The following is a 22,353-nucleotide window of genomic DNA, read 5'->3' on the forward strand; positions in this document are numbered from 1 at the left end:
CAATTTCCGGGTGTTATTGAGTATTTGAAGCACGGGAATTCATTTGGAACCGACGGCATTATACACTTATATATTTACGTCAAAGGCCTTTTTATCACAGCACACATTATTACACAGTACTTAGTAGGGAGAATTTGGTTGTGTGGAGAAAGGGGTCACGGTGACACACATACCGCCACACCTCCACTAACAAGGATTTTGATTGGTTACTGCCAGTCGCGACCTGCGATGACATATGGCTCAACAGACGACGAGGGAGAACAAGCGATATGAAAGTCGACATTCACACTCACATTTTGCCAGAAAATTGGCCAGATTTGAAAGAGGTATGTTTAACACTTGATGCAATATGGTTTGACGATGTGTCTGGACATTGCCGTGGATTATGACAGTGTTTACATTTTTATTGTAATCAGATTCAGAATCACTGGGATTTGTACTGTAGTGCTGAAAACTAGCATGAAGTCTCGCACAGTCAATGACGGGGTATTACCATGAGCACGATATAAAACTTTATTAAAAGGCAGTTTTATACAGTGACGATACATCGCCATTGATTGACCATGTAAGGCTTAATTAGTGCTTGTTTTGGGCGTTACAATTAGCCATTGTGGCCAGAATTTGTTATTCGTTTCCCCGTCGCTTGCAGTCCCACTTACCACCGGTTTCTGCTGACAGCCGGGATTGCCACTCTGCGACCGAACGAGGCTACATTTGTCAACAGGTGTCTTACATCTAGGTCGGGCAGCTCTGCTTATCTGTTGCTTAGATCATTGCGTTATGTTCTGTAAAACTCGCATGGTATAATATTAGTTATATTGACTGGGGATTTACAGACCAAATGTAAACATGGACTGCTTTTTATAATAGGTGGGATAGCCTAGGGGTTAATGCGTTGGCTAGACGTGCCGAAGAACGGGGTTCAATTCCCCACATGGGTACAATGTGTGAAGCCCATTTCTGATGTTGATATGTTAAATTTGGGGTAAAACCATATGCACTCACACACTCGTTTTTATGATAGGCAGGAGAGAGGGTTTGGTTTATGGCCTTTGTCACACAATGCTAACCCAACCCCTCTTAATTCCCCCATCTCCAGTTTGTGTAGCGTTTGATGCCCTCCTTCCAATTTTGATAGACCTGTGAAGCTCCGGGTTAGAATTGATCTTCAGCAACCCATGCTTTATCATAAAAGGCGACTGACGGGATCGATGGTCAGGCTTGCTGACTTGTTTGACAATGTCACAGTGTACCAATTGTGTAGATCGATGCTCATGCTGTTGATCACTGGATTGTCTGGTCCAGACTCTATTATTTACAGACCGCCACCATATAGCTGGAATATTGCTGAGAGCTAAACTAAACTCACTCACTCCAATCTTCATATGCTAATTAACCAATCCATGAATAGTGCTCTAATTATGGCTGTAAGGTGTGTTTTATTTAGGATTGTACAGATTGTGATATTCTGGGGGATGAGCCCAATCTGGGATTCAAACCCAATATCAAATATCTCAGTACTTTTTAGGCATGTTAAATCAAACAACTTCATTTTTTATAATTGTTATATGTGTGTGGAGAGAGAGAGAGAGAGAGAGAGAGAGAGAGAGAGAGAGAGAGAGAGAGAGAGAGAGAGAGAGAGAGAGAGAGAGAGAGAGAGAGAGAGAGAGAGAGAGAGAGAGAGAGAGAGAGAGAGAGAGAGAGAGAGAGAGAGAGAGAGAGAGAGAGTAACATATTTCCATTGTTCTTTCCAAAGCAGTGAACTATCAATGCCATAGATGACTATGCATGCTTTTGAGACAGTTCTGTCATGTAGGCTTTCTTCCTCCGTCAATATGCATTAGGAATACAATCACATAAGGGTTGTTTTGTTGCTAAGCAGTAGCTGAAAGCTCAGGTTTGATTCCCCACATGGGTACAATGAGTGAAGCCCATTTCTGGTGTCCCCTGTCGTGATATTGCTGGAATATTGCTAAAAGCAACTAAAAACCATCTTCACTCACTACAATCACACAATGAGGCAATCAGTGTGGAGAGCTTCCAGGGAAACTATACAATGGTAGGCTGGTACATGTTTGAGGGGAGGCACTCTCATAATTAAACACAATTGGAATTATTTAGCTGACAATTTAATAATAATAATAATAGTGCATATTTGTAATGCGCCAATTTTCCATGGTCGTAAGCATGCTTAAAATACATTAAAATACATATATAGACAGAATTAGGAAAAAGCTACAATGGAATAGATGCATAATACATAAACGTTTAGAAAGCCTGTGGATGGTGATATTGAACAAAGAGTGAGGTTTTTAGATTTGATTTAAAAGAGTCCACAGATTCAGAGTCTCAGGTCAGGAGGAGAGACCCCTGAAGATCCGGGTCTTCAGCAACCCATGCTTGCCACAAAAGGCGACTATGCTTGTCGTAAGAGGCGACTAACGGGATCGGGTGGTCAGGCTCGCTGACTTGGTTGGCACATTTCATCGGTTCCCGATTGAGCAGATCGATGCTCATGCTGTTGATCACTGGATTGTCTGGTCCAGACTCGATTATTTACAGACTGCCGCCATATAGCTGGAATATTGCTGAGTGCGGCGTAAAACTTAACTCACTCACTCAAGGAGGAGAGATTTCCACAAGACAGGGGCAATGGAGGAGAAGGTTCTGTAGCCAAAGGTTTTAAGTTTGTAGTAAGACACTGAGGGAAGGTTTTGCTGCTGTTAGCAAAGTACGCGAGCTGGACTGTAGGGGTTGCAATGTATGGTGGGGTCTGGCCATGAAGGGACTTGTATGTGAGGCACAGCGTCTTGAATTTAATCCTGGCTCTCACAGGTAACCAGTGGAGCTGCTTTAGAACTGGGGAAATGTGGCTGTGTTTACAAGTGCGAACTCAAACTGTTCATACCTTGAAATGTATATAATTCAATTTTGAATTTTACACTCATGTTTATTAATTTGCCACCAAAAAACTCCAATATGAAGTACATGTTCCAGCGCTATGGCTACGGAGGGTTTATCCAACTGGAGCATCACTGTGCAGGGAAGGCCAGGATGATGAAGGATGGGAAGCTGTTCCGTGTGATTGATGACAACTGCTGGTCTCCGGAATCTCGCATCAAGGAGATGGATGCTACAGGTCAGGTCACCATGACAACCTTGTTGATATCTTGCATGTAATAAACACTCTCCTGCATTTAGGAGGAATTTTAGTATGCTGAAGGAAACAAATTTGTTAATACCACATCATGGCAGTGTTGATTTATAAATGTTCTCAGATTTTTATATCCCAAGTGCAAAATAAAAAAAGGAAGAAGTGGATGAAGGAATGCCATTCTTTCATGTGGTCCTGTTTTTCTTTCCCTCAGTATATTTTCATTCAAATGCATTGTTATACCATTAAGTTATCACAGTTGCTCTTGTTACACAGCCGCCATATTGCTGAAATATTGCTGAGTGCGGCGTAAAACTAAACTGACTCACTCACTCACTGTTATACCATTAAGTTATCACAGTTGCTCTTGTTACACAGCCGCCATATTGCTGAAATATTGCTGAGTGCGGTGTAAAACTAAACTGACTCACTCACTCACTGTTATACCATTAAGTCATCACAGTTGCTCTTGTTATACAGCTGCCATATAGCTGGAATTTTGCTGAGTGCGGCGTAAAACTAAACTCACTCACTCACTGTTATACCATTAAGTCATCACAGTTGCTCTTGTTATACAGCCGCCATATAGCTGGAATATTGCTGAGTGCTGCGTAAAACTAAACTCACTCACTCACTGTTATACCATTAAGTCATCACAGTTGCTCTTGTTATACAGCCACAATATAGCTGAAATATTGCTGAGTGCGGCGTAAAACTAAACTCACTCACCCACTGTTATACCATTAAGTCATCACAATTACTCTTGTTATACAGCCGCCATATAGCTGAAATATTGCTGAGTGCGGCGTAAAACTAAACTGACTCACTCACTCACTGTTATACCATTAAGTTATCACAGTTACTCTTGTTACACAGCCGCCATATTGCTGAAATATTGCTGAGTGCTGCGTAAAACTAAACTGACTCACTCACTCACTGTTATACCATTAAGTCATCACAGTTACTCTTGTTATACAGCCGCCATATTGCTGAAATATTGCTGAGTGCTGCGTAAAACTAAACTCACTCACTCACTGTTACACCATTGAGTTGCTCTTGTGCAGCCGCCATATTGCTGAAATATTGCTGAGTGCTGCTAAACTAAACTGACTCACTCACTCACTGTTATACTATTAAGTCATCACAGTTACTCTTGTTACACAGCCGCCATATTGCTGAAATATTGCTGAGTGCTGCGTAAAACTAAACTGACTCACTCACTCACTGTTATACCATTAAGTCATCACAGTTGCTCTTGTTACACAGCCGCCATATTGCTGAAATATTGCTGAGTGCGGCGTAAAACTAAACTCACTCACTCACTCACTGTTATACCATTAAGTTATCACAGTTGCTCTTGTTACACAGCCGCCATATTGCTGAAATATTGCTGAGTGCTGCGTAAAACTAAACTCACTCACTCACTGTAACACCATTAAGTTATCACAGTTGCTCTTGTTACACAGCCGCCATATTGCTGAAATATTGCTGAGTGCTGCGTAAAACTAAACTCACTCACTCCCTGTTATACCATTAAGTTATCACAGTTGCTCTTGTTACACAGCCGCCATATTGCTGAAATATTGCTGAGTGCTGCGTAAAACTAAACTCACTCACTCACTCACTGTTATACCATTAAGTCATCACAGTTACTCTTGTTACACAGCCGCCATATTGCTGAAATATTGCTGAGTGCCGCGTAAAACTAAACTCACTCACTCACTGTTATACCATTAAGTTATCACAGTTGCTCTTGTTACACAGCCGACATATTGCTGAAATAAATATTGCTGAGTGCGGCGTAAAACTAAACTCACTCACTGTTATACCATTAAGTTATCACAGTTGCTCTTGTTACACAGCCGCCATATTGCTGAAATATTGCTGAGTGCTTCGTAAAACTAAACTGACTCACTCACTCACTGTTATACCATTAAGTCATCACAGTTGCTCTTGTTATACAGACGCCATATAGCTGAAATATTGCCGAGTGCCGCGTAAAACTAAACTCACTCACACTTGTTATACAGTGCCATTCTCATTCACAAGGAGAGTGACCTATGCTGGGTTTTGATGACACATTAAATCTGACATATCTCAAAAACGCCATGCTGAAAATATACTCAATAGCAGAACAAATCAAACCATGGTCACTTTCTTGTTGATAGTTCTGTGATTATTACATCTTTATCACAAAATGACAAACAAAAAATGTCAGTGTAAGAATCAAATAATGGAACCATTGAATATATTTATATATCTTATGTCAATAAAATATAATCATCAGTTTGTCTAATATCACATTCAAAATAGCTAGTTTATAAAAATCAACCAAGGATCCCATTTAAAAAAGCCTTTTGTCTTCGATATCGCCACTTGGGAAAAGATCTGGAAACAAGTTTTAAATTTTGTGAGCAATCCAATAATTATTGTAGGACAAACCTGGAGTTTATTTTAGAAATGTGGTAATTGTTTTCAGGAGTTGATGTTCAAGCTCTGTCCACTGTGCCCGTCATGTTCAGCTACTGGGTAAAACCATCTTCAATATATTAGCATGTTCAAGATCTGAGGGGATTCTTGGTTCAAACTGTTCCCTGGCAACCAGTGGCAGTATATAGACATATAATAAATGATCATGGTATATAATGTATCACAATACATATTGTATCATCCCAGCCCATGTTTTTTTCCTAGCATATCACTGGTATCTGTGATATCAGTATTGAGCTTTCGTTTAAGAAAATAATTGTGGGGTGGGGTTGGGGGAGGGTGTTGGCATAAGTATGCAGGGCAATACTACTTTCGATTGCTGCATGGCAGGGTTTGTTTCAGGGCAGTATCATGCTTTATAGAATGTCATGTGAAAAAGTGTCAACTTATCAAAATTCAGGTTTAATTTTCAAATGTAACACTTACTTTCATCACTCACAACAGACTTCCACTGGAGGTATCATGTATCGCTTCAGGCCATTGTGATGTCATGGGTTACCATGATATTAGATAACAGTGCATCTCTATTTTTCTCTGTTAACATCACTGAAGTTTGTCATCTGTACTTCATACACTCAATATACTGATTTTAACTATTTACAAACAAAACTAGTTGGATGAATGATTTTGGATGATTAAATGGAATCTCACCCTGAGTCTTTTGATATCAAAATTAATGAAAAATGAACTGTAAAATTTAGAACTCCTCGTTAAGCTCCAGAGTTTTGAAGTTTTATTGGCTCATATGCATGTATTTTATGTCAAAAAACATCTGGTTGACATTCTCTATTTAATCTGTTAAATGTCATCAAACATGCTTCTTGTTCTGATGTTAGAAACTTCAGAAGTGATATTCCAAACAGGCAAAGCCAGAAGACACTCTTGACCTGTGTAAGATCCTCAATGACGGAATAGCTGACATCGTCAAGAAGTATCCGAAGAGGTTTACAGGGCTGGCAACAGTGCCCATGCAGGCGCCTGAGTTGGCAGTACAGGAACTGATCCGTTGTAGGAAAGAGTTAGGTGAGTGAGGGAGGCATTATGCCAGTGAGGGCACCAAACATTGGTTCACCCATGTAGAGAATCAAACCCAGGCCTCTTGTTTGAAGGACACGTGAAGATCCGGGGTAGAATTGGTCTTCAGCAACCCATGCTTGCAACAAAAGGTGACTATGCTTGTCGTAAGAGGCGACTAACGGGATCGGGTGGTCAGGCTCGCGGACTGGGTTGACACATGTCCATATTGCTCTTGTCACTAACTCTTGTTTGAAGAGCCTCCATTATGAATATCATCATATCTGTCATGACTGAATTGGTTTTGGAAGTCCTTTTATTTGAAGAGAGAATTATAATATTATTTAAGGAGGCAGGTGCATAATTCACATCATAAAAATGTCTCAAAGTAAAGAATGAAAAGCAGTGGTTCTTGTTCCCATGACCAAATATGACGAAAATGTTAAAAAATTGAATTCATTTACTTTTTGTTATCAAAATAACAAACATTCTTCACCCCACCTCCACTTTTTATTTTCTACCAACTTAACATTGCAGGGAATCGAATGACATTTCAAATTCAAATTCTACATTTTTTAATTTTTGTGACGTACTCACCTAAATGGGCCAACAATCTGGAAAACTATATAAAACAGTCAACAAAAAGCATTTTGGTCCCAAGTATACTACATAGTACTCATAATGTGTGTTAACCAGTATTGGGGCGGTGGGGTAGCCTAGTGGTTAAAGCTTTGGCTCGTCCCGCCAAAGACCCGGGTTCGAATCCCCACATGGGTACAATGTGTGAAGCCCATTTCTGGTGTTCCCCACCGTGATGTTGCTGGAATATTGCTAAAAGCAGCGTAAAACCAAACTCAGTCAATCAGTCAGTTAACCAGTATCCCTCTGTTTGCTGAAGGTTTTCGTGGTGTTCAGATTGGATCCCATGTCAATGACTGGAACCTAGATGCTCCCGAGTTGCAGCCAGTATTTGCTGTGAGTTGAGTATTTGATTCTGTCAGCATTAGTAGCAGAATGTGGAAAAACACCTAAATCTAAAACATACAGAGTTATTATTTCAATGAAGCTCTTCTTTTATGTGAACTTTCAGACATGACATCACTGTTGAATGGTATGACACCACTCAGTAATGCTATGACATCACTGTTGAATGGTATGACACCACTCAGTAATGGTATATCACTGTTGAATGGTATGACACCACTCAGTAATGCTTTGACATCACTCTTAAATGGTATGAAACCATTCAGTATGGTATGACATCACTGTTGAATGGTATGACATCACTCAGTAATGCTATTACATGACTGTTGAATGGTATGAAACCACTCAGTAATGCTATGATATCACTGTTGAATGGTATGATTGACACCACTCAGTAATGCTATGACATCACTGTTGAATGGTATGGCATCACTCAGTAATGCTATGGCACCACTAAGCAGTGCTATAACATCAGTGTTATGTAATGATACAATGGACTGTGTCACATCATTACAAGATAATTGAACTTGCCTGGTTTGCAGAATGTGCAAAGAAGTAAACGAATAAATAGCCAAAGTTTGTCTGACAAATTGTGACCAAGATTAATGTTTAATTAAGATGTCCATTCCACCAAGCTAAATAGCACATTTTATAAACTTTGGATTGAGAATGCAAAGAAAAAAATCACATGAAGTGAAAAGTCTGAAATATATCAGGATCCAATTACCCTCTATTTGACATTGCAGCCCGCACTCCCTTTCCTTCACAACATCAGTTCAGTCCTGTTTCCTGTTTGCCCCTTTCCTTGGAGCTAGGGTCTTTAAGCTATCTACAAGTGGCTGAACTTGAAACATATAAACAACGGCATCACAGTATTGAAGTCTATATTCTCTATGCACCGGAATTATTTATCTGAAAGTTCTCATTTGTTTTCAGGCAGCTGAAGAACATGACTGTTCTATCTTTGTACATCCCTGGGACATGGAGCAGGGTGGACGGATGAGCAAGTACTGGTTACCGTGGCTTGTAGGTAGGTCAGTAATGGTTACCATGGCTTGTAGTTAGGTCAGTACTGGTTGTTGTGGCTTGTAGGTAGTACTGGTTACCATGGCTTGTGGGTAGGTCAGTACTGTTTACCATGGCTTGTAGGTACGTCAGTACTGGTTACCATGGCTTGTGGGTAGGTCAGTACTGGTTACCATGGTTTGTGGGTAGGTCAGTACTGGTTGTCGTGGCTTGTAGGTAGGTCAGTTTGGGTTACCATGGCTTGTGGGTAGGTCAGTACTGGTTACCATGGCTTGTAGGAAGGTCAGTACTGGTTACCATGGCTCGTAGCTAGGTCAGTACTGGTTACCATGGCTTGTAGGTAGGTCAGTATTGGGTACCATTTCTTGTAAGCTGGTTTGTAAGTAGGTCAGTAAGCTGGTTATTTGGTTACTCAGTGAGGCCACAGTTTGGACGTAGGTATAAGACACAGGTCCAGCCAGTGTGTGAATTGTAACAACACCATTAATCAAGCAATAACAACATAATTTTTAACTTACCTTACCATAGGTCTTATGCATATTACCTCAAGCTCCGCTTAAAAGAGATCAGACAGTCGTTGATTCGCCATTCTCTAGAATGGCTGCCTCAAGTATTGACGAGTGTACAGGAATGGAAGTGATGTGATCTCCCCTCTCCCGCGCAAGCGCGGTCTATCCAAAAATCACTTTTACTTCAAGTGTCAAACGTTTTTTGATTTCGCTAGTTCGCTATGTAGCGGGTAATGTCCGAGTAACTCTCCATTTTGTTAAAAATAATGGAGCCGAGGCCCCGGAGGGTCCGAGGCACATTATTTTTAAGGAATGGAGAGTTACGAGGATATTACCCTGCCCAAAATACAGAACTGGGGATATTTCTGTTATAAAAATTAAATGTCAAAATGACAAAATGAAGGCTTTAATTTGAAACTGGTACACATCGCTCCATTCCCAAAAAGTAATGGAGCGAGCAAACAATGGAATGACGTTGACGTCACAAATGTGATTTAATTACTGATTCTTTCAGATATTAAAGTTCTTGTTTGTTTTCGGTATGTATGCTTTTTATATCTTATATTCTTCTCTGTGTGGGTGAAGAACATAATTAAAGTAACTTCACTTACCTGGCTGCCTTGTGTTTCTCACTTCGGTGTGGGGTGTGTTCCAACGTCGCGAGTGTCGCTCCACTGGGCATGTTTGGTGTTTTGCATTCTCCTATGTCTTTTTCTCCTTATGTTCATGCTTGGTCTTGTATTTCTTGATATTGTTGCCTAATTTGTGCTTGTTTTTCATGTTCTTTTCGGCTCAGTGGGGGCAGCCATCTTGGTTGTTTACTCTGCTGCCGATTGATTGGGCGTGCCCATTCTTGCTGCAGGGGTGTTTCCATTTTCTCTGCAGGTCTTTTTTTTTTTCTGTGTGTTTATGTAGTTTATACGTTTTACTTTTTTTCGTGTGTTACAGCCTTTATGTGCATGATCTGGCAGTTTTGATGTATCTGCAAGGTGCAGAAGTCTGCCAAGGATCCCCTCCCTTGGTGTCCAGACTGCGCTCTTGCTGTTCTCTTGCTGAGCGCTGTCATTTTTGTACGCCCTTATCCGTCGCCGATTTCAAGGCTTCCACTGCCGCCAAGACGAAACGATTGTCGCAGCGTAAGAGGAAGATGTCTTCACCTGCTTCTTCGTTGGGCTCCAGATCTTTTCTTCCACGGATGCCGGACGGACGCTCCTCTCCTTTAGCTGAAGAGACGACTACACCTGCGCTGACAAGGCTGACGCCTGACGCCCAGCGCCCGTCTGACGCCTTTGTGGACTTATCTCAGCCAGACGCCTTATCTCATCCGGTGGTACTGAAGCTTTTAAAGACGCTCCTTTTGCCTGCAGCAGTTGAAGCACAAGCCAGCGCCATTCCAGCGGCGAGTGCTGTCCCAACGCCGACTTCTGAGTTGCCAAGCGCCGACGGCCGTGGCACCTAGTTCTGATGTTGCTGTATTGGTGCATCAAAAACGCCTCCCCCCAACGCCAACGCCAACACCAACGCCAACGCCGTTGTTATACTACCGTATCCCCAAGAAGGCTCCTGTGTCTACGTTGTCTCGAGAGGATTATCTTGGAAGTTAGTGGAAGAGCGTTCCCGATGCCAGGAAGCCGAGCGCTCCCATGGTTCTAAGCGGTCTCACTCGCCGTCGCCGGTCTGATTCCAGGTCTCGCTCTCCCAGACGTCCCAATGATAGGGAGAGGCGTTCAAGGTCGCCGACTTGTGGGAGGTGCTACTGTCGGTCCCATTATAGGTCGCCTCCTTTTTGCTGCTCGCCGCGATGACCACGTTCCTCTACAGTTACCTTTAGTGCTTTTTCTCAACTGTCATCTGAGCGCCCAACGCCTGCTGCTTCTGGCCAACGGTATAATGCTACTACAGTGTTCTGGGAGGACGCTGAGGAGCGCTATTTTTCTCCCGATTATAATGAAGAGATGTTACAAGAGGAAGATGATGGGGGTACTTACCTCCCCCTATCTGCTGTATTTGACTGGATTGCCAACAGACTGCCGGATTGTCCTTCTCCCTCTTCAGGCTCTGACGATCCGAGAGCTATTAGGACTTCTCCCGATTTAGAGACTTTGTTAAACTCTTAATTGTTTTACATCATGTTGCCAATATATTTTGATTGTACATATGTTATATGTATATGGGCCGGTGGCCTTCATGCATAATAATAATAAAGATCTTTACTCCTCCCGCCTCACCCAATGGTGGCCGATGTGGTGGCCTCTTTGGATGCCGACTTTGCTAAACTGTCTCTCAATACTACTATTAAGGCTCCTAAGTCACGCAAAGGGGACTACAAGATACATGGCGTGGATTTTGCTGATGGAGGCGCGGCTCATGATGAATCCCTCAAACGTTTAACGGGTTCTCCACAGTCTTCTTACCGAGTGCAGGACTCTAAGATGTTGGCTATTGACGCAGAGGTCAAGAGGATGTTGAAGCCTGTTTCGGCGTTGGCCTCTGCAACTTCGGCTGCAGCTTGGGACTTAACTGAAGATAATGCGTCGAGGACAGATCACCTTACCACCCTGTTCCAATAGCAGGGTAAGGTTTAACATGATATACTGGCACACCTTCGGACGGCGTTGGCCATGACGACTGTTGTTCAGCAGATGGGGTTCCTTGAGCGTTGCTCTGGGCAGGAGGAGTTCAAAAGAAAGCTGTTGAGAGCCCCTTTCGCGTCCTGCTTCCTCTTTGATGACAGGATTCCAGAGGTTTATAAGTAACACGTGGAGCTTACTAATAAGGAGGTGTCCCTGTCTACTTTCAAAGCTCTGAGTTCGGCCTTTCGTGGCAAGTCGTCTACAAGGGTTAGAGGGAAGCGCCATTACGTCCCAAGAAGAGACTCTGTCCATAGCACCTTTGGCAGAGGACGTGGCCGTGGCAGGTCCGACCACGATTTTCAGCGCTATCAGCAGGACCGTCCCCGGGAGCCTGCTTCGACGCCCGGCAGGGGTTGGGGGAAGCGCCCCTACTCAGGTCGCTGAAGCATGGAACCAACACGACTGGGACCTCCCGCCCCCAGCCTTGCCGGTTCGTCCTAATCCAGTAGGCGGGAGACTGGGGATCTTCTGGCCCAATTGGACAGTCCTAGAAGATCCGTTTGTGACCAACATTCTCAGGACCGGTTACAAGCTGCCAAGCGCCGTGTCACCGCCTCTGACTACTACGCCCCAGTCATGCGTGTATGCTCCAGGCCAACAGTCACTGCTAGCAGACAACATTCAGACTCTGTTAGACAAAGAAGCTATAGAGAAAGTGCTAGACCCACAACAGTCCCCGGGGTTCTACTCACCCACCTTCCTGGTTCCCAAGAAAGACTCAGCAAAAATGCGCATGATTCACAATATGGCAGTTTTCAACCACCTTTACCTTTCGGAGCCGCCTCACTTCCGGATGGTGTCCCTGGAACAGCTTCGTGCCAAGCTTGTGCCCAGGGTCTGGCTGGCCAGCCTCGACCTTCAGGATGCCTACCTGCATGTGCCCATTTACCATCGTCACAGGAAGAACCTGAGGTTTATTTTCAACGGGTCCCACTACTGGTGGAAAGTGCTTCCTTTTGGAATTTCCACTGCCCCGTGGCTTATTACTCGGATAACCTTGCCGATCACCCGGTTTCTCAATCTCAGGGGCATCGATTTCGACCCTTATATAGATGACTGTCTCATGAACCACCTCGACCCTCAGATTATCAACTCAGACAAGTCCCACCTGGAGCCGTCCCAGGAACTGACGTTTATAGGAGGCTTGTTCCTGACTCACTGCGACCTTGTCAGGATTCCACAGGATCGCTGGAGGAAAATTGTCAGTTTCGCCAGCTGAAGTCTGTCCCAGCCGCTCACGCTCAGGGAGTGGCAGTCCCTCTTAGGTCTCCTCACCTCAGCCCAGGACTTGACGCTCAGAGGTCGTCTAATGCACCGGCCGTTACAGCGCTTCCTCTTGCCTTATCTCCCAGCGGACGACCTCCAGTCGAGGTTCCTTCTGCCTCTGCATCTCCACGTTTACCTCCGCTGGTGGACTGTAGAGTCGAACGTCTGCGTAGGAGTCTGCTTGACAGTCTGTTCACGATCACGAACTTCTCGTAGACGCATTTCTTCAGGGTTGGGGTGCACACCTAACTGACCAGACCACCTCGGGGCTGTGGTCCGATGCCGAGCTAGGCTGGCATATCAACAACTTGGAGCTCCAAGCTGTCATTCTAGCGGTTCGACAATTCAGGCTCCTGATAGCGTCGGACAATTCTACGCTGGTGTGGTTGATTCGCAACCAGGGAACGACCAGGTCCAAGCAGTTGTTGGAGCAGACCTTCCTGTCTCCTGGACAACAATGGCATCACAGCCAGAGCCTGGCACATCCCCGGGTCCAAGAATGTCATAGCAGACGCTCTCTCAAGGCCAGGCAAGCCGTCGCCAACAGAGTGGATGCTACATCCAGAAGCTTTCAACCTTCTATGTCACAGTCACGGCCGCCCTCTGATCGACCTGTTTGCGACTCGGTTCAACAAACAGCTTCCGTTGTAAGTGTCTCTGATTCCAGATCCGGCGGCATGGGCAGTCGACACCATGTCCTTGTTGTGGGAGGGTGTGGACGACTATGCCTTTCCACCACCAGTTCTGCTGCCAGCAGTGATAGCAAAGGTCAAGCAGACAGAGACGATTCATCTGCTTTTGGTCGCGCCTTGGTGGCCAACCAGAACCTGGTTCCCAGATCTGCTGTCTCACCTGCTCAGGCAGCCACACAGTCGACAGCTGCATCCCGATCCAACTCGATTTCATCTGTATTGCTGGATCATCTGCAAAAGGCACTGAAGGCCAAGGGCTTCTCCACGGGTGTAGCCAAGGTTATTGCCCGTGCTCATCGAGTCTCCACTAGATCACTCTATGATGATAAGTGGACTTCCTTTGAGAAGTTTTGTGCACAGAAGTCCAAGGACCCGTTGAAAGCTTCTCCCCAGTTTATAGCAGAGTTCCTTCTTTTCCTTCGAAAGTCCCGGCGTCTCAAGGGCAACACTATGGGAACTTATTTATTGGCTCTTAACTCTGTTTTGGCGGTCAAGTGAGACAAAAACATTTCCAAGGTGCCGGAGCTCATCGCTGTACTCAAAGCCTTCAAGCTGGAGGACCAGAAGGCAAAGTTTCGTCCTCCTGCTTGGGACCTTAACATCGTTCTCCGGCATCTGAGAGGTCCACCTTACAAGCCTTTGGACACTGCTTCATTCGAGAACCTCTCCAGGAAGACAACGTTTCTCTTGGCCTTGGCCACGGCGGCTAGAGTCAGCGAGATCCACGCTTTGCATGTCATCAGGGTGCGTTTTGAGCAGTCACGGCATGGGCTTGTTCATTTGGGACTGCTTTGGGATTTCGTGGCTAAGAACCAGCTGCCAGGACAACCAGACAGAATGTTCTCCATTCCTCCATTGTCTTCCATTTTAGGACCCCACAACGCTGAGGAACAGCTGCTTTGTCCTGATGTAGGGCTCTTAAGATGTAAGAGACTGTTCATCCCATTTTCCTCTGCGGCAAAAGGTGAAGTTAATAGGAATACTATTGTGCTCTGGCTACGTTACGACCATCCTGGCTGCCTACGATGCACTAGATCTGCCTCATCCTACAGCCAATAACCCGCATGAGATTAGGGCCCTGGCGTCCGTAATGGCTCTCCTTTGGAGCTGCACCGTTCCAGCCATCATGGAGGGATGCTTCTGGAAGTCTCTACTTTCTTCGCTAGCCACTACCTGCAGGATTTGGCCGTCGAGGATGTTGAAGGTCTGCAATCCTTTGGTCCACTGGTGGTTGCCTAGCAGCTCACCCGACCTATCGCCCATTAGGTAACTACTTCTCCTTACCTTCTGGTATTAAGGATAACTTATGCCCTGGGTGTATTGTTTTCCTTAGGGTTTCCTTGGGTCATTATCTATTTCTTGTTCCAGGCATTTCCTGCGACTGCCGATTCAGTTAGTTTCCTTTGTCTCCCTTGGCATGTGGTCTTGTTTTTCTTCATGGGACGGTCCTCTGGAGCCCGACACCGCCGTCCTTCTGTCGAATCCATATGCATAAGACCTATGGTAAGGTAAGTTAAAAATGTAGTAAAATCTAAATATTTTAGCTCCCTCCCAACGCTGGATGCTCCTCCCCTCTCTGGGCTCTTCGGACCTGGTCAGTAAAATTGATTTTTGGATAGACCACGCTTGCCTGGAGAGGGGAGATCACGTCACTTCCATTCCTGTACACTCGTCGATATTTGAACCAGCCATTCTAGAGAATGGCGAATCAACGGCTGTCTGATCTCTTTTAAGCGGAGCTTGAGGTAATATGCATAAGACCTATGGTAAGGTAAGTATTTAAATATCTAAAATATTTAGATTTTAATAATTGTAACTTCAGGAATGCCAGCGGAGACAACGACAGCCATCTGTGCCATGCTGTTTGGTGGAGTGCTGGAGCGGTTTCCAAAGCTCAAAGTCTGCTTTGCTCATGGAGGTAATTATTGCAAGACACTAAACATCATGGACTGCAACAAATCTGTTGCCCCACCCATAGGTCAGTCCTGATTGTTGATTAGGTGTTGACGTCCAAGAAAGAAATCATCATCTCCGTCAGGGATGTCTGATCACTTCATGGGTTTCTCAAACTGGTCCAAATAGTTCCTGCAGGAAACAATTTGCTGGATGATGTTGTGAGGTCGTTGGTATTGAAACATCCAAACATTTGCATGTTTCCAATGAGTAGAAAAATATGTGTTCCTGTGGATAAATGATCTCTGATGTCCTTCTGTTTGACACCAGAAGTATTAAAAGAGGGTACTTCTTATTACCTTGCTGGCACTAGGCTTCAGTAGGAGTAAATAAGGACTTGTGTCTTGGAGTTAGTTGACTGTGTGTGAGTTGGGTTTCCAGTTTTAAAATGCGGTATCTCACCTCAGTAGGCTGGCAGTGTAAAACAGGCAATGTTCGTGACTGGTAAACAGCCATTGACACAGGCTTTCATGTACCCGTGGATGTGTGTACTGGCAAACAAGGATAAGTTGGACCGGTGCAGAGAACGCGTTGACGAACAGTAGGCGGTGCACGGCAATGAGCAAACCATTTGGTTTGTTAAGGTAGAGCAGATGTAGGCTGGTGGGCGATGAAATTGGTTCCGCGCGTAGCTGCACACGGCTTGCTTGTAAGACTCTCAGGTCGGTGTAGCAAGTCGCATTACACTTGATCGCGGACAACCCGGGGCCCCTTGGCTAACAATGGCAAGCTCCAGTGGACGGCACTCATACATGCTAATACGAATCAATTGTCAGGTAGCTGCTCAACTTATCCTTGTTTGCCAGTAGCTCCGTAAGTAAACATCTTGAACATGCCCCATTTACCATCACCTGATGTGAGTTTTCTTACATGATTTTAGGTGGAGCCTTTCCCTATACAGTGGGCAGGATAGAGCATGGTTTCAATGTCCGACCAGATCTGTGTGCCACCGAAAACAATGTCAACCCTCGCAAGTATCTGGGGAAGTTCTACACAGATACCCTGGTTCATGATGCACGGGCCCTGGAGCTCCTGGTTGATGTTATGGGCAAGGTGTGTAAGTGAGACTGACCCTAGAGATCCTGGTTGATGTTATGGGCAAGGTGTGTAAGTGAGCCTGACCCTAGAGATCCTGGTTGATGTTATGGGCAAGGTGTGTAAATGAGACTGACCCTAGAGATCCTGGTTGATGTTATGGGCAAGGTGTGTAAATGAGACTGACCCTAGAGATCCTGGTTGATGTTATGGGCAAGGTGTGTAAGTGAGACTGACCCTAGAGATCCTGGTTGATGTTATGGGCAAGGTGTGTAAATGAGACTGACCCTAGAGCTCCTGGTTGATGTTATGGGCAAGGTATGTAAATGAGACTGACCCTAGAGATCCTGGTTGATGTTATTGGCAAGGTGTGTAAGTGAGACTGACCTTAGAGATCCTAGTTGATGTTATGGGCAAGGTATGTAAATGAGACTGACCCTCGAGATCCTGGTTGATGTTATGGGCAAGGTGTGTAAATAAGACTGGTACTGGACCTCATGGTTGATGTTATGGGCAAGGTGTGTAAGTGAGACTGACCCTAGAGATCCTGGTTGATGTTATGGGCAAGGTGTGTAAATGAGACTGGTACTGGACCTCATGGTTGATGTTATGGGCAAGGTGTGTAAATGAGACTGACCCTAGAGATCCTGGTTGATGTTATGGGCAAGGTGTGTAAATGAGACTGGTACTGGACCTCGTGGTTGATGTTATGGGCAAGGTGTGTAAGTGAGACTGACCCTAGAGATCCTGGTTGATGTTATGGGCAAGGTATGTAAATGAGACTGACCCTAGAGATCCTGGTTGATGTTATGGGCAAGGTGTGTAAATGAGACTGGTACTGGACCTCATGGTTGATATTATGGGCAAGGTGTGTAAGTGAGACTGACCCTAGAGATCCTGGTTGATGTTATGGGCAAGGTGTGTAAGTGAGACTGACCCTAGAGATCCTGGTTGATGTTATGGGCAAGATGTGTAAATGAGACTGGTACTGGACCTCATGGTTGATGTTATGGGCAAGGTGTGTAAATGAGACTGACCCTAGAGCTCCTGGTTGATGTTATGGGCAAGGTATGTAAATGAGACTGGTACTGGACCTCATGGTTGATGTTATGGGCAAGGTGTGTAAGTGAGACTGACCCTAGAGATCCTGGTTGATGTTATGGGCAAGGTATGTAAATGAGACTGATTCTAGAGATCCTGGTTGATGTTATGGGCAAGGTGTGTAAATGAGACTGGTACTGGACCTCCGGGTTGATGTTATGGGCAAGGTATGTAAATGAGACTGACCCTAGAGCTCCTGGTTGATGTTATGGGCAAGGTATGTAAATGAGACTGACCCTAGAGATCCTGGTTGATGTTATGGGCAAGGTGTGTAAATGAGACTGACCCTAGAGATCCTGGTTGATGTTATGGGCAAGGTATGTAAATGAGACTGACCCTAGAGATCCTGGTTGATGTTATGGGCAAGGTGTGTAAATGAGACTGACCCTAGAGATCCTGGTTGATGTTATGGGCAAGGTGTGTAAGTGAGACTGACCCTAGAGATCCTGGTTGATGTTATGGGCAAGGTGTGTAAATGAGACTGACCCTAGAGATCCTGGTTGATGTTATGGGCAAGGTGTGTAAATGAGACTGACCCTAGAGATCCTGGTTGATGTTATGGGCAAGGTATGTAAATGAGACTGACCCTAGAGATCCTGGTTGATGTTATGGGCAAGGTATGTAAATGAGACTGACCCTAGAGATCCTGGTTGATGTTATGGGCAAGGTGTGTAAGTGAGACTGACCCTAGAGATCCTGGTTGATGTTATGGGCAAGGTGTGTAAATGAGACTGACCCTAGAGATCCTGGTTGATGTTATGGGCAAGATGTGTACATTAGACTGACCCTAGAGATCCTGGTTGATGTTATGGGCAAGGTATGTAAATAAGACTTGTACTGGAGCTCCTGGTTGATGTTATATGTTGGTACATGATATAAGGGTCAAGGCGTTTATGGTTCATGTATGCATATGGGTGGGTGGATGTAGGCCCTAGAGTTCCAGGTTGATGTAGGTGGGTACATGGGCCCTAGAGGTCCAGATTGACGTAGGTAGTACATGGGCCCTAGAGGTCAAGGTTGACGTAGGTGGTACATGGGTCTTAGAGATCCAGGTTGATGAAGGTAGTACATGGGCCCTAGATGTCCAGGTTGACGTAGGTAGTACATGGGCCCTAGAGGTCCAGGTTGACGTAGGTAGTACATGGGTCCAAGAGGTCGAAGTTGATGTAGATGGTACATGGGCCCTAGAGGTCCAGGTTGATGTAGGTAGTACATGGCTCCTAGAGGTCCAGGGTAGTACATGGGCCCTAGAGGTCCTGGTTGATGTAGGTAGTACATAGGCCCTAGAGGTCCAGGTTGATGTAGGTAGTACATAGGCCCTAGAGGTCCAGGTTGATGTAGGTAGTACATAGGCCCTAGAGGTCCAGGTTGATGTAGGTAGGTACATGGGCCCTAGAGGTCCAGGTTGCTGTAGATGGTACATGGGCCCTAGAGGTCAAAGTTGATGTAGGTAGTACATAGGCCCTAGAGGTCCCAATGGAAGAAGGTGGGTACATGGGCCCTAGAGGTCGAGGTTGATGTAGATGGTACATGGGCCCTAGAGGTCAAAGTTGATGTAGGTAGTACATGGGCCCTAGAGGTCCAGGTTGACGTAGGTAGGTACATGGACCCTAGAGGTCCAGGTTGACATTGGTGGTACATAGGTCCAAGAGGTCCAGGTTGCTGTAGATGGTTTATGGGCCCTAGAGGTCCCAATGGAAGAAGGTGGGTACATGGGTTGTAGTTATAGGTTGGTACTTGTACAACGGCCCTGTCTGAGCTTGATTAGTGTTGTAGATAGGTATATCCTGCTGAAAAAATGTCTGTTGATGATTTCCAACTGAAAGGAGTTGTCATGTTTGTCTGTCTGTTGTGACAGGAGAGAGTGTTGCTTGGGAGTGACTACCCATTCCCCCTGGGAGAACACCACCCAGGCAAGCTGGTGGAGTCCATGGACGGATTTGATGCAAGTCTAAAGGTACCCCAAATAACAAAAGTATTTAATGAAGGACATTTTTTAAATTACAAAAACTGTTTTTAATAAACTGTGTGCCCCGATGTATATGTGCAATATGCATATGACAAATCTATCAGACATTTCTTTTTTTAGTTGTTTTATTTGTTCTGCAAACTGACGTCACCAGAATCATCTTGACCCCCAATCTAGATGTACTAACCAACACTTCGGGATCGGAATTGTGCTCAATATGCATGTCATGGCATGCTAAATATTGAAATGGCACAGATGAAATATTTCAATGTGCCCAGGTGGCACACCTGAAATTATCAAAGTAATACATGTGCTATGAATCATCTTATAGAAAAATGCAATAAATTTGACTAACTCAAATCTTTGGGGTGGGGTAGCCTGGTGGTTAAAGCGTACGCTCGTCACGCCGAAAGCCCGGGTTCGAATCCCCACATGGGTACAATGTGTGAAGCCCATTTCTGGTGTTCCCCGCCATGATATTGATGGAATATTGCTAAAAGCGGCATAAAACCATACTCACTCACTCACTCACTCACTCACTCACTCACTCACTCACTCACTCACTCACTCACTCACTCACTCACACTCACTCACTCACTCACTCACTCACTCACTCACTCACTCACTCACTTTCAAACCGTGTATCAGTGGCTCTCCGTTTCACAGCATATCATGGATGTGGCCATCTTGACATCTTAAATGCCATTGCGCATGACAGGAAATCCCATTTTGGACAATACCATAGTTTGGGGTTAGTTTATGGGTTCAGGACAAATGAAGCTGAACTATTCTTGTAGTCATGATAGTTTTCAGGAAATACAACTTTTAAGGTTACAAGTTTACATAATGTTTACTGATTATTAAACAATAAATTGAAATGACAACTGTTGTGATGTTTTACGTTTAATTGGATCATCAAAAGGTACACATTGTTTTAGAATGTCACAACTAGATTATGTGTGTGGTGCTCTATAGCACACTTAAAAATGGATTTCAGTCACCTCTTACTCATTCACTAATCCACTAACCTGATGAATTCATTTCAGGATAACTTGCTGGCTGGCAATGCATTGGAATTCCTTGGCCTGGAGAGGTCCAAGTTTCAGTGAAGAATCACAGGATCTGCATCATAGTACTTCTAGTCTACCCAAGAATTCATGATAATCCAACATATGAAAGCCCAAACACTGTCTGATATCTAATACCAAACGCTGGTATTAGTCTGGTATGGATTCAGTGATATACAGGCTGCTATATGATATAGCTTACTGTGGTATAGACCTAAAGATAACAGTTGAATCAAGACAGAAATTGACAAATCAATTGTACCTTCAACTAAGATCATTATCAACAGTGACAGTGCTGGATGATAATACAATCAGTCTTCAACACTGCCACACAATTGGGCAATTATATTCACAAATTTGAATGTAAGTTTTGTAAATCTGATTTAAAATGAAACAAGAAAGCTCTAGTCATTTGAGGTGACGCAATAAGCTGTGCAGAGTTGCGTCCCTTTCATCACCCAAGAAATCCTTGTTGCCATGGTATTTTCATGTGATTATATGGTACAGGTAAAAGACCTCCTATATCAAGCTGCGATTTATCGTATAATGGGAATGTGTTTAAGGAGGAGGATGTAAACAGATACAAGCGGTATCTGTTGGGGTCACATCAGAGTCATATACGCATATAAATGCAAACATGACAGTAGTCTAGTGTAGTAGTAGTAGTAGTGTAGGTACCATGGTCTTTCTTTGTTTTAAACATAAATAGCGTCACCTTTGTCAATCGGCATTCGAGACTGAATTACCTATGTGGAATCAGAGAAACTCACAGCTCACAACACGAGTACAAACACTGAAATAGTATTTAACTTGGACCTAGCTATATGACACAAGTTGTGTCAGTTTTAGAGATACAGAGTGAATTGCGAAACCGATTAAAATGTATGGTATGAACCAGCCCGTGAAGATCCGGGTTAGAATTGGTCTTCAGCAACCCATGCTTGTCGTAAGAGACGACTAACGGGACCGGGTGGTCAGGCTGGCTGGCTTCGTTGACACGTGTCATCGTATCCAAATTGCGTAGATCGATGCTCATGCTGTTGATCACTGGATTTTCTGGTCCAGATTTAATTATTTACAGACCGCCGCCATATAGCTGGAATATTGCTGAGTGTAGCGTAAAACTAAACTCACTCACTCACTCGGGTGTGAACCATAAAAGGTTTGCAACACGCCTCATGTTCCAAGACATTCACACCGGTTTTCATCCATTTTCGTTTATTACCCATTATTTTCTCTTGGTGTGCATGAAACATATTTGAGTTCATGCCTGATATTACTTTGTTTTAGCAAATAATCATGAAAGGTATGACCTTTATTGGAAGTATAGAAAAGTGACGCTTTTGGCATCTCATAAAACACGAAGCGCCGTAAAATATGAAACCGAGGCCCTTTTTAGGTGAACCGGGCACATATATACTACCACTATATGTTATGTATATATATGGTTACATCGAAGA

At 44.3% G+C, this 22,353-nt stretch overlaps 1 protein-coding gene across 2 annotated transcripts; it reads left to right on the top strand.

Annotated features, from left to right (window-relative positions):
- The first annotated feature begins 238 nt into the window (after positions 1 to 238).
- LOC124253815 (2-amino-3-carboxymuconate-6-semialdehyde decarboxylase-like) lies at positions 239 to 21,440 on the top strand. 2 transcript variants are annotated; one of them, XM_046687661.1, is made up of 10 exons: positions 245 to 326; positions 2,998 to 3,139; positions 5,634 to 5,683; positions 6,508 to 6,667; positions 7,557 to 7,633; positions 8,579 to 8,672; positions 15,591 to 15,686; positions 16,602 to 16,774; positions 19,716 to 19,814; positions 20,873 to 21,440. In XM_046687661.1, exons 1-10 carry the CDS (start codon positions 270 to 272, stop codon positions 20,933 to 20,935), a joined length of 1,011 nt encoding a protein of 336 aa, XP_046543617.1. In that variant the 5' UTR covers positions 245 to 269; the 3' UTR covers positions 20,936 to 21,440. The 2 variants fall into 2 exon arrangements, with proteins under 2 accessions (XP_046543618.1, XP_046543617.1); XM_046687662.1 differs by lacking the exon at positions 5,634 to 5,683 and having other exon boundaries at positions 239 to 326.
- The last annotated feature ends 913 nt before the right edge of the window (positions 21,441 to 22,353 follow it).

The sequence above is a fragment of the Haliotis rubra genome, unplaced genomic scaffold (assembly GCF_003918875.1).
Source record: "Haliotis rubra isolate DU_JTF1 unplaced genomic scaffold, ASM391887v1 Scf554, whole genome shotgun sequence".
In the NCBI taxonomy this organism is placed as follows: domain Eukaryota; kingdom Metazoa; phylum Mollusca; class Gastropoda; order Lepetellida; family Haliotidae; genus Haliotis; species Haliotis rubra.

Bases quoted from the DNA above. Each gene is read 5' to 3' on its own strand.
- LOC124253815 (XM_046687661.1), top strand. From the start codon at position 270: ATGAAAGTCGACATTCACACTCACATTTTGCCAGAAAATTGGCCAGAT. The intron at 327-2,997 runs GTATGTTTAACA...TACATGTTCCAG, and splicing joins ATTGGCCAGATTTGAAAGAG to CGCTATGGCTACGGAGGGTT. The intron at 15,687-16,601 runs GTAATTATTGCA...ACATGATTTTAG, and splicing joins AGTCTGCTTTGCTCATGGAG to GTGGAGCCTTTCCCTATACA.